This window comes from Notamacropus eugenii, chromosome 1, assembly GCF_028372415.1.
Source record: "Notamacropus eugenii isolate mMacEug1 chromosome 1, mMacEug1.pri_v2, whole genome shotgun sequence".
Classification (NCBI taxonomy): Eukaryota; Metazoa; Chordata; class Mammalia; order Diprotodontia; family Macropodidae; genus Notamacropus; species Notamacropus eugenii.
Window position 1 is genome coordinate 739,776,803 of NC_092872.1, and position 14,967 is coordinate 739,791,769.

At 39.7% G+C, this 14,967-nt stretch overlaps 1 protein-coding gene across 12 annotated transcripts in view; it reads left to right on the forward strand.

Moving 5' to 3' along the window:
* Window positions 1–14,967, forward strand: part of ALMS1 (ALMS1 centrosome and basal body associated protein) — a 146,890-nt gene that overhangs the window by 90,897 nt on the left and 41,026 nt on the right. For all 12 annotated transcript variants that reach the window (XM_072629039.1, XM_072629101.1, XM_072629163.1 and 9 more), the window contains one exon: window positions 4,653–4,825. In XM_072629039.1, the coding sequence (XP_072485140.1) occupies window positions 4,653–4,825 (173 nt within the window). The remainder of the gene's footprint in view (window positions 1–4,652; window positions 4,826–14,967) is intronic.

Sequence of the window (14,967 nt, forward strand, 5' to 3'; positions counted from 1 at the left end):
CTCCACTTTGATCTTTTCATCAGGAATCCTTGATGCCCACTTTTTTTTTTGCCCTGTAGGTGTATATTGAATTTTAGTAGGAAGGTCATTTTTCATTATAATCCTAGATCTTTTGCTTTCTGAAATATCATATTCCAAGCTCTCTATTTCTTTTTAGTGGGGGCTGCTAAATCTCGTGTGATTTTGACTGTGCCTCTTTGGTTCTTGAATTACAACATTTCCTCCTCTCTCTTAACTTTGGATCTCAGGATTTTGGTTATAATATTTGTGGAAGTTTTCATTTTGTTTGTTTTTTTTTTTCCCCTCCAAGAAGTGATGAGTGTATTCTTTCAGTTTCTACTTTGCCCTCTTGTTCCAAGGTATACTGACAATTTTCTTTTATGATGTCTAGGCTCTTTTTTTTTGGTTCCTGACTTTTAGGTAATCTGTTGATTGTTAAAATGATCTCGCCTAGATCTGTTTTCCAGGTCAGTTGTTTTTCCTATGAGATATTTCACATTTTCTTCTATTTTTTTCCCAGACTTTTGACTTTATTGTTTCTTGCTGTCTCATGGAATCATTAGTTTCTATTTGACCAATTTCAATTTTTAAGTAATTATTTTCTTCAGTAAATTTCTCTTTTCATATTTATCATTCCCCTCACCCCATTTTCTCCTCAATACTGTTCTCATTTGGTTTTTAAAATAATTTTTAGCTCTTTATTTGACTTTTGCTCTAACTCTTCTAAGAAATTTTATTGGACTTTGCTGCATTTTTCTTTTTGGCTTCGCTTGTTGATATTTTTGAGGTATTCTCTTGTGTGCTTATGGCTTGAACTTCTTTGTCACCATAATTCCTAATGGTGGCATTCTTTTTTTTTTCCCCTTGTGCATTCTTCTAGCCTGCTTCTTGATTTCTGACCTTGTATTAGTGCTAGTCTCTCTCTGGAGTGGATGCATGGCCTGAACTTGTGTTTTTGTTTTATTTAATGTCCTGCTGCTGCTTTCATGGTTTGGTCTGCAGGCCTGCAGGCTTTCCGTGCTTGCTGAGTTGCGTGATCTGTGAACAGGCCTGTTTACTGTCTTTATGGTCTGAGCTCTGTAAGTTCTTAACCCAGGTTTGGGGCTGTCCTTGGTTGGGAGTTTCTATGGATTGATGCTGGACTCAATCACTGTTAGTTTGCTGGGAGGCTCTGCAGGTTTGGGGAGACTGAAATGCTGGCTCCCTTTTAGTTTCAAGTGCAATCCTGGCTATTATATTGTAGGCTTATATGCTGGATTGAAGGCTAGAATGGAATCACAGATCTGTTCCTGGGATTAGAGCCCATATAGCCACATTTCTGCAACTTGTTTTTTGCTCAGTAAACAGCAAGGACCAACACTTTTGAGAGTGCTCCTCTTTACCTTAGGTCTGTGAAGTTATGGGTGACAGATCTGTCAGATCTACCCAGAGCTAGTTCGGGGTCACCTTGGATCTCTTTCTGCTCTCTTGTATTCCTGCTGTGGTGTTCTTTCTCAGCCCTCTGGATCTTTGGCTGCTGGAGTTCTCCCTGCTACCTCATGTTCTCCTGGTCTCCCTGGACCATCTTGGCCTGGAAAATGACTCCTTGGCTTTTCTGATCAGAATTTGATGTGGTACATTTTCTAAATCATTGTAGATTAGCAGCTGTGGGAGCTAAGTGCTATTGCTTCTCATTCTGCTGTTTTAATATGCCTACTCATTCTTACTTTAATTATGTGATTTAGTTACCCAGGCTCAGAACTTTAGAATCTTCCTTGTTTTTTTGCTTTCTTCTTTCCATAGAACTAATGTATAGCTGTGTTCTGGCTTCCTTTCTTCCGTTTCATCCTGCAACTAGGGGCAGGTTGATTTTCATAAAATATAGCACTGATGATGCCGCTCCAGAACGCACTTAGAAATTTAAAATAGATTCATGTTACTGATTTCCTAACGTGAAAATTTCATAGTCCAGCACTTGCCATGCATGGTTTGGTTCCAGGCTTCTTTTCAAACCTCATTTCCTGTTTTTTCTCCACACAGTGTCTGCTTTAGCCAGATTATTTCTTTTTTCTAAAATACTTCACATTCATGCATATCCCCTCAGTTTTGCACATGTCCTTGTCACTCCTTAAAATATCCCTTCCTCTGACCTCCTAATTTCTTCCTATTGATATCTAAATGTAACTGTACCCTTAGATTCCATCCTGGGCCATCTTATCTTTTCTTATTTTACTCTCATTTGGTGATTTCAACAGCTTCCATGGGTTCAGGGGTGATCTCTATGCAGATCATTATCAGATATATTTATCTAGATTTAACCTTTCTTCTGACCTCCATTTTTTGCATATCCAGTTGCCTAATGTCCCAAACTGAACTCTTCTTTCCTTACCAAACCCTTCCCTCTTGAATTCTCCACTACTCTTTAGGGTATTACCATTTCCCTAGTCATCAGAGTTGCAACCTAGGTATGTTCCTTCTCTCCTTATTCACAGTTCCCAGGAGTGTTGATGTCTTGTATTACCAACCCCCTTCTCCCCCAGTTACTGGACCACCCTGGTTCAGGCCTTTATTATCTATTGCAGTAGACTTTTGATTGGTCTCCCATTTCAAGAGTCTCTGCATTCTTGTCCATCCTCCACTCAGCTGTCAGATTGATCTTCCTAAAGCACTCTTCTGATCATGTCAGCCCTTGTATTCAGTCAGTTCTAATGATTTCTCCAGTCTCCTCCAGGATCGAATATAAAAGTTATCTCTTTGCCTTCTATAACCCTTCACAACCTGGCCACCTCCTACCTTTCCATTCTTTTTATGCCAACTCCCCTTTTCTGACTTTGTGGTCCAGTGATACTATGAAACAAAGGTTTGAGCATATCCGTTTATGAAGCAATGCATGCCAAGTACCCAACAAATCAGAACCAGGCCCCTTCCTCAGTTTGTCACTGGCCCCCAAATACAGGGGAAGACAGATTTTTATACATTAAAAGAAAACAACAGTATATAAACCAGGATATGAGATTAGGTAATCTGATTCAAATTCCAGGAAAGGTTAAGGGCTTTTCGAGTTGGGATGAGTGAATTTCCAGAGCTGGAAGGGAAGAGAGAACAGGTACAATTCCCTGAAATCAGAAACAGAGGTATTTCCCCCTTCTCCCTCAAATGTTTGTATTCTATCCAAGGAACAAGGAAACAGTAAGTAATTGACCAGTAGAGGGCCAGTTTTCAGGTAAGACACACGGGTTGCATGAGATGTATAATTGTGAAAAAACTCCTTGTATCTGTCTTTGGATCTGACTGGGTTTCTGGTCAGCATAACCTTGGTTCTTAGTTAAGGGTCTCTAAGCAACAGGTGGAGGTAAGCCAGGGAAAGGTTCAAACAGTGCAATAAATATTTGTTAAGATTCTCCTACTTGTTTTCTCACAAGACAGAAATTGGACTGGACCCATAATTGAATAGAAAGAAAACAGAGCCAGACTCAGAATTGAGTCACAGGACAGAATCAGTGGTTTTCCTAGATTCTCACAATTCCCATAATACTTGACCTTGTTCCTCAAACAAGAAGCTTCTCAGGCTTCCTTCATGTATTACCATAAGTCCCACCTTTCGCAAGAAAACTTTTCTGGTTCCCCTGGGAGTATCTCCAATTTATCCTGTTTGTATGGTTTATGCATAGTTATTTGAAAGTTATGTCCCCATTAGACTGTCTCAACTTCTTGAGAGCAGGAACTGTGTTGGATTTTTTTGGAGGGGATGGGCAGGGGTCTTTATTTCCCCAGTATACTGCACAGTGCCTGTAATCTAGTTAATTCTTATTAAAATGCTTGTTGATTGTTTGCTAGAAATCCTGGCTTCCTGTAAGACTCCAGGTTTAACACCACATTCTGAAGAAGGCCATTTCTTTCTAGGCCTCCCCACCTGATAGTGCCTTTCTTTGTAAGGTTACTTTAAGTGGGCTATTCTAACTTATAAGTACCTGTTTACAAATGTTTTCTTGCCCTTCCCCTCCTCCCATCCCCATTTGGTTGTAAACTTCTTATGGGCAAAGATAGCACTTAGCACAGAGATGAGCACACAAAATCCTCAATAAATATTTAATGACTGAGTGAGATTGAAATCATGTATATATCCTTGAAATTCTAGCTCAGATTCCATTTCCTTAATGAAAAATAACAATAACTCATGTTTATTTAGCTCTTTAAAGTTTACAGAAAACTTTCTCCTAAACACTCCAGTAGGAAGTGAACATTTACCTCCAATGGGCTTTTATAACATTTTGTCTGTATCTTGTGATAGAGGAACTGGAGATGCAGGAACATTTTGCTCGAGGATACTTTCAACCCTCCTTTTGTCTATCCTGCTGCTTTAATCATCTGGAATTCTGTTTCTAAGAAAAAAATAATTTCAGTTCACATTGAAAGGTTTCTTTTTATGAAGAGCAAATACATTTTGCAGCTTATTGTCCTAGGGATCAAATCTACGCTTAGAGGATGAATCGGCTCAAGAAGGGTTTGGATTAATAGTGGCGTTAGAGGATTGTGGGAAGGGAAGGGTAATCTTTTGGTGCTAATAATCATCGAATTTGACCTTGACTTTTTGTGAAATAGACTTTTCCAAAGACACAAACTGGTTTTGCACACTGTTGCATCTCACCTCTTGTGGTATTTGTTGTGTTTAGTGGAACATCAGATCACTTCAGGAATGCAGATTCTGCCACTTCTCTTAAGCTGTCTTCGGATGTCATCACTCAGATAACAACCAAGGGTTTGGAAAAGGCCACATTTTCATCAGAGATTATTATTAATTCTCAGGCTCACAACATCCTTAACAAGCCATCTCATTCCCCAACTGGTAAGAAATCTTTATTTTAATATGTGTGTACATTTAAATGTGAAATCTGTTTGTTCGCATGTATGACTAATAGACCAACTGTTATACTTTTGAGTCATCTTGGAGATTTGTGATGACCAGGGCAAGAGAAGCTTTGAAGTTTATCTTCTCATTTTTGTGGCTTTTTAAAGTTGGCAATATAATAATATTTTTTTCAAGAATAATAGGATCTGTTGGGCTTTTTTGAATCTTAAGTTTTTTACATCATTAAGAGAATGTGATTTACTCATTCTGTTAGTGTTCATCATCCTTCAGCATGAGAGCGATCACAGATCACTGACTACCAGGATTGGTGATGATCTTGTATTTAAATAGTTTATCAGTCATTTGTTTTTTTTGGTCTTTTATTGATTTATTTCACTTCAGTTTGATAAACATTTATTAAGTTCTTGCTTGCTACAATATTGTTCTAGGGAATGAAAAGTAAAAAATCCAGACTTCTTGTGTCCTGCAAGAACTTAGGTTACTTGAGATACAACGAGTACAGAAATAAATAGGAATTTCTAGAGAGAGAAAGTGCTTATTACTTCTTGCCTGTTAAGTTATTAGAATGATGTTGTAGTCTCCTTCCACTCACTGTGCACCCCTCTATTGCCCTTTGGGCTCCTGGTAATTCTCCTTCTCTAGAGACTGCACAACATCAGTCGGAACAAGTTGTTTTTGCTGCAGGAGCATCTTGTGAATTATTGAAAGTCCCGAGCTGCTTTCCAGATGCCATCCTGCTACTCTTTTTCTTTTTTTCAATGCATCTTGCTTCCTTGTCTGTTAATGAATTCTCTGTTAGTGGATTTAGAGCTGCTTGATTGCCTGTGCTCAGAGTCATTGGAATGTGGCAGGAGATGTGCCCTGGTTACCCTGGGTGACTGTGCTTGGCCCAGGACCATTATCTGTGACTTGGATTAGGGCATAGATGGCATGCTTATCCAGTTGGCGGAGAGTGAAAAAGTTGTCATTATCCAGAGATCTTGAGAGGCTAGAGCTGTGGGCTAAAGGAAAGAAAATTTACATGCAGTAGGGATGCATGTGAAATATTACACCAGAGTCTCCAAAAATCAACTTCACATTGTGTCAGTTGGAGCAGTTTTGGTTAGGAAGCAGAAGAAAATCTGAAAAAAATTAAGGGATTTGTTTTAGTGAGCTGCAGGGTCAACCTGACCCATCCGTGTGATGTGGAAGCCCAAAAAGCTAATGGCTCCTTGGGCTACATAAAAGGCATGACTGCCAGGAGAAGGTGATAGTAGTCCTCGTCATATCCATTGAGAGAAAAATTGCAGAATGTCCAGAGGAGGATGTAAGATAATATTCTAAAAGGATCAGTTGGAGAAATTAGGGATCTTTAGTCTGCACAGAAAAGAAAACTTGGAGTAGGGACTGCATTCATCCTGCCTGTAAGAATTGTAGTTGGAAAGGGCCTCAGAGATCCTCCAGGCCAAGTCCCCTCCTCTGCAGACTCCATAGGTAAAGTGATGACCTCAGTCATCTACATGGGCAGTGGCAGAGTTAGGAGTCAAATCCAAGACCTAGCACTCCAGATTGGTTCGTTGGCTTCCTTAGACAGTAATCCTCACATTGTAAAATCTTTTGGTGCAGTATGGTAGAGGATTTTGACAAGTATTCACTCATCAAAAAGGGAGATATGGTAGAAGGAATATATTTTATCCTCACATCGTGAGAAAGAGAAGAGTTATTTATGGAGAAAGACTGCGAGATTTTAAGGACCTAAGGTTATACACAGACATATATCTCTTAGATCAGCGAACATGGAGATGGCAGATGTAAGAAATGATTTGTCCTTGTTGCCTAGGTTAGGAAGTTGAGACCAGAAATGTTCACAAATTCAGAAGAATTTAAATATCAGGAGCAAGGTCCTTTGGTTGGTTGTTGTCCTTCGTCTTCGAAGAGGACCAAAATGACATCACCATTGTAAAGTGAAATTTCAGCGTGTCCAACTGTGGCTGATCAGACCAATATGAGCTTGGAATGCTCTACCACAGGTTGGGCACAGATAGTCCATGTGAATATTTGAGGTGGATATCCCAAATTTGCGTATCCTGCATTTCCTTTGTGCTGTCTCAATTCTGCTTTGCTCAAAGAGCACAGCATCTTTTCTTTGGTGGGCACGCCATGCTGAAGGGTCCTGTGCCAGTGTCTCCCATGTTGCACAGTCAAATCCAAAGTTCTTGAGAGTGTCCTTTTATCATTTATTCTGACCACCATGTGATTGCCTGCCCCATGCAAGTTTTCCATAAAATAGTCTTTTTGGCAAGCATACATTTTGCATTTGAACAATGTGGTCAGCCCATTGGAGTTGTGCTCTCTGAAGCATAGTTTGGGTACTTGGCAGTTCAGCTCGAGCAGGGACTTCAGTGTCTGGTACCTTATCCTGCCAGGTGATCCTCAGTATCTTCCTAGGACAGTTCAAATGGAAGCAATTCAGTTTCCTGGCATGGTGCTGGTAGACTGTCAGTGTTTCACAAGCATATAACAATGAGGTCAGCCAACGGCTCTGTAGTCAGTCTAATACCTCTTCTCTCCCAAACCTTTCTTTGGAGCCTCCCAAACACTGAGCTAGCCCTGGCAGTGAGTGCATCAACCTCAATGTCAATGTGTACATCCCTGGAAAGTGCACTACTAAGGTAAGTGAACTTATCCACAGCATTCAAAACTTCTCCATTTGTTGTAACTGATGGTTCCACATATGGATGGTGTGGTGGTGACTGATGGAGCACTTGTGTTTTCTTGGTGTTAATTATTAGGCCAAAATTAGCACAGGCAGCAGAGAATTGATCCATACTTTGTTGCATCTCAGCTTTAGAGGCTGCATTGAATGCACAATCATCTGCAAACTGAAAATCATGCACCCACACTCCCTCCACTTTGGTCTTGGCTTGTAACCTTTTTATAAGGTTATAGAAAAGTTACTCTATAAGGGTAAAGAGAATAGATTGTCCTGCGACAATCTCTCTCTTAGTCATTGCTGACAAACTTCTTGCTAGAGTCCTCCTTAATAGGCTGATCCTTCACCTGGAAGATGGGCATCTTCAGCGTAGTAGGCTTAATAATGCCAGGTGGCTATAACACTATAAAACATTTGTGTTTTTCCTGGTATGTCCGAGAGCTTTGCTGTAAAAAGATGTTGGACATTTTTGTAACAATATCAGTACTATCAAGACTGATGATAAGCCTAAAGGCACAGACTGACCTATCATAGGCATAATAGGACGAAATGCTTTGTTGATTTCAGGTAAAAGTCAAATACACTTTTGGAATAGCCAGTTGTGCAATAGAGTTCCACATTAGTCAAAGAGTCTCTTAGCCAGGCTCATGATCTACCAAGTGGCAGTCTTTCTTGTTTAGAAAGGAAATCTCATGGTGAAGAAAGTGAGTCAAGAGGCTTTAAATTACCTTTGTCAGGCTGACTTTTCAGGCTTCCTGCCATCTTCTTCCATCTGAAGAATTTTTAGGTGGCTCTCCTTTTGAGCAATTGCTGGCATTTTCCCTTGAGTTGTGGAATGCTAGTTTAACGATAATTCAGGGTAAGTCAGTACTCAGAGAAAATGAAATTACAGTCCTAAGAAATTTCATATACAACTCAAACACAACTGTTCTCCTACTCACAGTTGAGCAGGATACAGTTGTTTCTTACATTCACATCAAAATCAGTAAGTTCCATGATAAATTAGAGTTAGTAAAAACATTTATCCTTAGTATTTACTAAGCATATGTAGGCTCTTCTGAAAGCTTTCAATCCCCGCTCCAGTTCAATACATCCTGGTACATAAGGCAGTCATTAGAAATTAAGAAAATAATCATATTTTGGAAATTTTCACATGATGTGAATGCATGATAATTCACTCAGAACCCAGAAAGGCATTGCCTGCTGTTAATCTGGACATCTTACTTTCTAATCAATTCCCAGGGGGAGGAGAACAAACACAGCTATTTCTTATAACCTGGGGTCTTTTGATCCATAGTTAGCTCAGAGATGTAATTCTAACATACACCAATTGATTTACAATCTATCCAGTTAGATTTCATAGATTTCATAGGGAGCAGTCAGACAGTTCATCATATAAATCGTTACTGTAAGCAAGCTTTCGGTCAGTTGGTGGTACCATAGTGCACAAAGTGCTGGACCTGGGGTCAGGAAGGCCTATGTGGCCCTAGGTGGCTCATTTAACCTCTGATTGCCTTAATCTTCTCAACTGTAAGATGGGGATACTAATAGCATCTACTTCCTGGGGTGGTTCTAGGGATCAGCTGAGATAAAAGCACCTACTACTATGCTTGTCACAAAGTAGGCACTTAATAAATTCCCTTCCTTCCCCTCTTTTACGCTGCCACTCCCCTCCCCCCATCTGTCTGCTTTTTATTTCCTGAAGGTTAATGTGTGCTGAGGGGGAGGCGAGGGGAAGCTTAGTTATAGTGTAAGAGTTTACATGACTCTTGTTATTCACATATATTCTTGCAGCTTCTTTCACAGAGCTGATGAGATTTTATAACTCGCCAAGGTTGAAAATCCAGATGAGCTAGCAGGTTCTCACAGAACTTCATAGTTGTTGATGTGACTTTTGAGTGTCTTTTGTAATTTCCCAAATACTGAAGAAATGTCATTATTTAAAAAAAAAATGACCAAATAGACCCCCCTTGAATACTTAAGACAGTCTTTAACTAGAAGGATACTGTCTTACAGACAAAGATCTCTAACAAATGTTAGCTCAAATTCGTAATTCAGCATTTTTATTTGACTCCAGCATTCAGATCAAAGGAATAGCTAACCTCCCAGTGGTATAAAAACTCTGTACGTATCATTCCACAAATGAATAGCGCTCCTGTGCAGTGGTTTCCCAGAATCACAATGTAAGACATTATAAGCATAATGTTAACTTAAAACAGTATCATAGATTTAAGATATAAACACAAAAATTAATTCCAGTTTAATAACAGTGATCCAGTTGAATCTGTCTTTTTCAGTCTTGTAATAGAAGTGCTGTTCAATTTGTCTGCCATTGTGGTCCTTCTATCCCAGTTCAGTTCAGAGATCAGTATAGAAGAGCAGTTACCATTCAGAAAACTGATCAGCACTGCTTGAAAAAAATCTTTTCTAATTAATTTATCATACCCAATATAAATTCAAATTTTAAACCTTGCTACGTGATTCCAGCTACTTTTCATATCCATAAGAATATAAAAATCTGTGAAATAAAGCTTAGAAATAATGAGAAATCTCAAAAACAAAAGTTCCTGAGGAACACAGGCATTTCTCCAAGTAGAGTTCACAATTTTATAGGCACGGTAATCTTCCCTTCTTAATGAGGCCTAACATTTCCTTAAACACTCTGAAATTTCCATGCTGGATGTTTTGATAGCTAGCCAAAATGAGGATCTTCTGTTGTCTCACCTTGGGTGAAGAAGCATCACTAGTTCTGTATTTGTGCTTTGGGTATCAAAGCTTACCTGTTCCTGTGAGCACCTTTATCTGCTTTTCCTTGTCTTCTCATTGTTTCATAGGCAGGCAGTGTCATTGCAGGTGGGCTGCAGCTTCCTCCAGTGCTTTCTTCTTGCAGACTGAAGGCTTGCTCACCACAGGGGCTAGCTTTGGAACTAGCTTTGGGAGTGTCTTGCTTTTGGAAACCCATTGGATCACTCCATTGAAAATTTAGTGCACTTTCCTTATCATTGCACAGCTTTCCTTTTCCTTTACTAGAATGGAAACTTCAGGGTTTTAAACAGTTTCTAATTTTGCCAACCTTAGTTATTGCAATTTGGGTTCTTAAGAGTTTGCCAATGCATGGCCTGTTTGGATTCCTTTTAGGTGACTTTGCTTCTGATTTACTGAGATGATTAAGTTCTGCTAGATCATTCACTGAAGATTTGACTAGAATGAAATTTTGCTCATTCCTAACTTATTTTTTTTCTTAGCTTAAAAAGCATCTTTTTTTTTCTGTGATGGAGAGAACTTGTCACTGCACTAGGCAGTTCTTAAGCATCAAATAAGTCATCCAAACATCAAATTTCAACACTGCTGTCTTTTTTCTCTGTTTTTGCAATCATTTGAAATAAAAATTTTAAAATATTCTTTTTAAGGGATTAATATTTTCTAGTTTGTGAAATTACCTTCTATTTCCCTATACTAAAGTTATAAATCATTTACTTTCTAGGGAAGGGAGAAAGTGAGAGAGGGGTCCAAGTATTGTTTACACACACACACACACACACACACACGCACACACACACACACGCACACACGCACATGTACACACGTACCCACAGATAAGTAGACATTCAAACCACGCTTGTAATAATTTAGAAGTAGACCTTAATTCATAGCTTTCATTTATAAATTTAGTCTTCAATCATTTTGCAGTGCCATAAATTTCTGCAAAAGAGGAAAGGATCTTCTTTCCTCATCTTTTTCTGCATTCCCAACTTGGTCAGACCATATCCTTGGAAAGTTTTGAAACTTTGAGCAGAGGAGTAAGGGGCAGCTTAGGTGGTGCAGGGGGTAGAGCACCAGTGCAGGAGTCAGGAGGACCTGAGTTCAAATCTCACCTCAGACATTTGACACTCACTAGCTGTGTGACCTTGGGCAAGTCACTTAACCCCCTTTGCCTCATCCTGGGTCATCTCCAGTCATCCTGATGAATATCTGGTCACTGGATTCAGATGGCTCTGGAGGAGAAATGAGGCTGGTGACCTGCAAAGCCCTCCCTCACTCAAAACAAAGTCATGTGCAAGTCATGTCATCATTTTTCTGATGGCAGCGAAGGACGAGCACACATCTGTTCTGTTCTTTGTCTCCTCAGACTTTCAGATAAAGACCAGCTGGGTTTCCACGACAAGGAACATAAACAATACCGGCAGCAGACACTGCATTCTGTAAGACAGACACATGCAGTCAGGGCATCTTCCCAGAGCCTCTCTCGCTAGTTACCTGTGTTTGCCTTCTAGGTTTCTGTTGGCTCCTTACTTTGTATTTTAATAGTTTCTGCTCAGTTTTGGGCTTTTCACCAGGAATGCTTCAAAGTTCTCAAGTCTCAGTCTTGTAGGGTAAATTATTCCTATTGGTGAGACTTCTATCTTTACCTCATGAAATAACATTTTGAGCATTTCATTTTCTTTATAATAGTTGCTGTATTTTATGTGATTCTGACCACACCTCCTTTGTACTTGAACTCTTTCTTTCTGGTTGCTTACTGTAGTTTTAATTTGGCCTGAAAGCGCTGAATTTTTACCGGCTTCCCTGGGATTTTTTGTTTTGAGATTTCTTGTTGGAGGTGACCAGTGGATTCTTGCTCTTTATGCTTTGCCTCTGGTTCCAGTAGATCGGGGCAATTTTAATTTATGATTTCTTGAAATGTGCTATCCAGACCTTTTTTTCTTTTTGGTCTTCACAGTCAGAAAGTATGATGGTTCTTTCCTCATGGCCTGTTTTACATATCATTTGTTTTTGATGGTAGATATTTTATATTTTTCTTATTTTTAAATAAGATTGATTCTTTTTTTATATTTATTTTTTTCACATGGAATCATTTGTTTCTGTTTGGTCTGTTCCAATTTTTAAGCAGTCTGTTACTTTGGTAAGGTTTTCCACCTTCTTTTCTAAACTACTTATTCTTCCTTCAGTTCTTTATGCCACTGTACTTTTAATTTCATTTTTAATTTTTTGTTTCTTTTCTTATAGGTACCGTTGTAGTTTGTTGACAGCTGGATGGCACAGTGGATAGAGTACTAAACTGGGAGTCAGGGAGGCTCAAGTTTAGATTCTGCCTCATATACTGAGTAGCTATGTGATCCTGGGCAATTCACTTAACCTGTATTGTCCTCAGTTTCTTCATCTGTAAAATGGGAATAAAAATAGATCTGTCCTACAAGGTTATTGTAAAGATCACCTGAGATAACATTTGAAGTACTTTGTAAACTTTAAAGTGCTCCATAAATGCTAATTGCTGTTTTTATTATTGTCATTATTAGTGGTAGCAATAGAAGAGGTGGTGGTGGTGGTGCTGTTAACTAGTGGTGGAGGCAACCCAGCCAGTTTTTCCACTGGGACTCTGCTGTTAGCTGTGGTGAGGTTACTCTGCTCTTGTGATTTTTGGTCTCACAGGCATCTCTGGACTTAGATTCTTCTTTAGTGTGTGTGGTGCCTTCCTATACCTGCTTGCAGCCCCATCCTCAACTGCTGATTAGGGGTTGTGTGCCACTGTCTCAGAGATGGCCAACAGACCTTGTTTGGTCCTGACTCTGACTTGTTGGCCTCCTTTTGTCCCAGATGCCCAAATGTGGCAATATGGCCTGAACCAGATAGGAGGACAGCCTAGATGATGTCAGTTTGTAGTTTTCTAAGTTCAGGGACCTCTGACTCCCTTTTCCCCTCTTTGGACCGTTTGAGGTCTCCATCCTGTTGTTCTGTACCACTGCCTTTCATCCTTCTTCTTTGTAGTGGGAGGGTCCTGCCATGTACTCTAGGAGGCCAGAAGCTTCAGGTGTCTCTGGAGTGTTTCAGCTCCTGGGACTTGCTGGCTTCTTGCTTGTGCAGCTGGTCATTGTCGTGTTCTGGAGTTCATCCACAGCAGAGTCCATATCGCAGCGAGATTGCGTCTGTTGGTAATGAGGACCACCATTTGGCAGATAGCATCAAAACTGGGAGCATCACAGCTTCTTAAACAAGGCTCATAATCTTTCAAAAAGTGATAGGAAAATACTTATTGTTTAGGGTATATTTTGTTGTTAAATAATGTCATCTGAACTTGTTCATTAGAAGAAAACTTGAATTGAATGAAGGCCAATGAATAATGATGTAAGATAAATATTGAACGGGAGATGAAGACCAGCTTAATTATCTTTGGGGAATTGTGTGTTAGCTTTAGTACTGGCAGATGTCTCCCTGAAACAAAAATCCATCTTATTTTCTTTCTTTTTTTTTTTGTTATTAATTTATTTAACTTTTAACATTCATTTTCACAAAATTTTGGGTTCCACATTTTCTCCCCTTTTGTCCCCTCCCCCCACCCCAAAACACCGAGCGTTCTAATTGCCCCTGTCTGCCAATCTGCCCTCCCTCCCTCCCCACCCCTTCCCTTTGGAAGGCAAGCAATTCAATATAGGCCAGATCTGTGTAGTTTTGCAAATGACTTCCATAATAGTAGTGTTGTGTAAGAACTAATTATATTTCCCTCCATCCTATCCTGTCCCCCATTACTTCTGTTCTCTCTTTTGATCCTGTCCCTCCCCATGAGTGTTGACCTCAAATTGCTCCCTCCTCCCCGTGCCCTCCCTTCCATCATCCCCCCCCCCCCCCCGCTTATCCCCTTATCCCCCACTTTCCTGTATTGTAAGATAGGTTTTCATACCAAAATGGCTGTGCATTTTATTCCTTCCTTTAGTGGAATGTGATGAGAGTAAACTTCATGTTTTTCTCTCACCTCCCCTCTTTTTCCCTTCACTAAAAAGTCTTTTGCTTGCCTCTTTTATGAGACATAATTTGCCCCATTCCATTTCTCCCTTTCTCCTCCCAATATATTTCTCTCTCACTGCTTGATTTCATTTTTTTTTTTAAGATATGATCCCCTCCTCTTCAGTTTACTCTGTGCACTCTGTCTCTATGTGTGTGTGCTTGTGTGTGTGCATGTGTGTGTGTGTTATCCCACCCTGTACCCAGATGCCGAATAGTTTCAAGAGTTACAAATATTGTCTTTCCATGTAGGAATGTAAACAGTTCAACTTTTGCAAAGTCCCTTATGACTTCTCTTTGCTGTTCACCTTTTCATGCTTCTCTTCATTCTTGTGTTTGAAAGTCAAATTTTCTTTTCAGCTCTGGTCTTTTCAACAAGAACGCTTGAAAGTCCTCTATTTCATTGAAAGACCAATTTTTCCCCTGAAGTATTATATTCAGTTTTTCTGGGTAGGTGATTCTTGGTTTTAGTCCTAGTTCCTTTGACTTCTGGAATATCCTATTCCACGCCCTTCGATCCCTTAATGTGGAAGCTGCTAGATCCTGTGTTATCCTGATTGTATTTCCACAATACTTGAATTGTTTCTTTCTAGCTGCTTGCAATATTTTCTCCTTGATCTGGGAACTCTGGAATTTGGCCACAACGTTC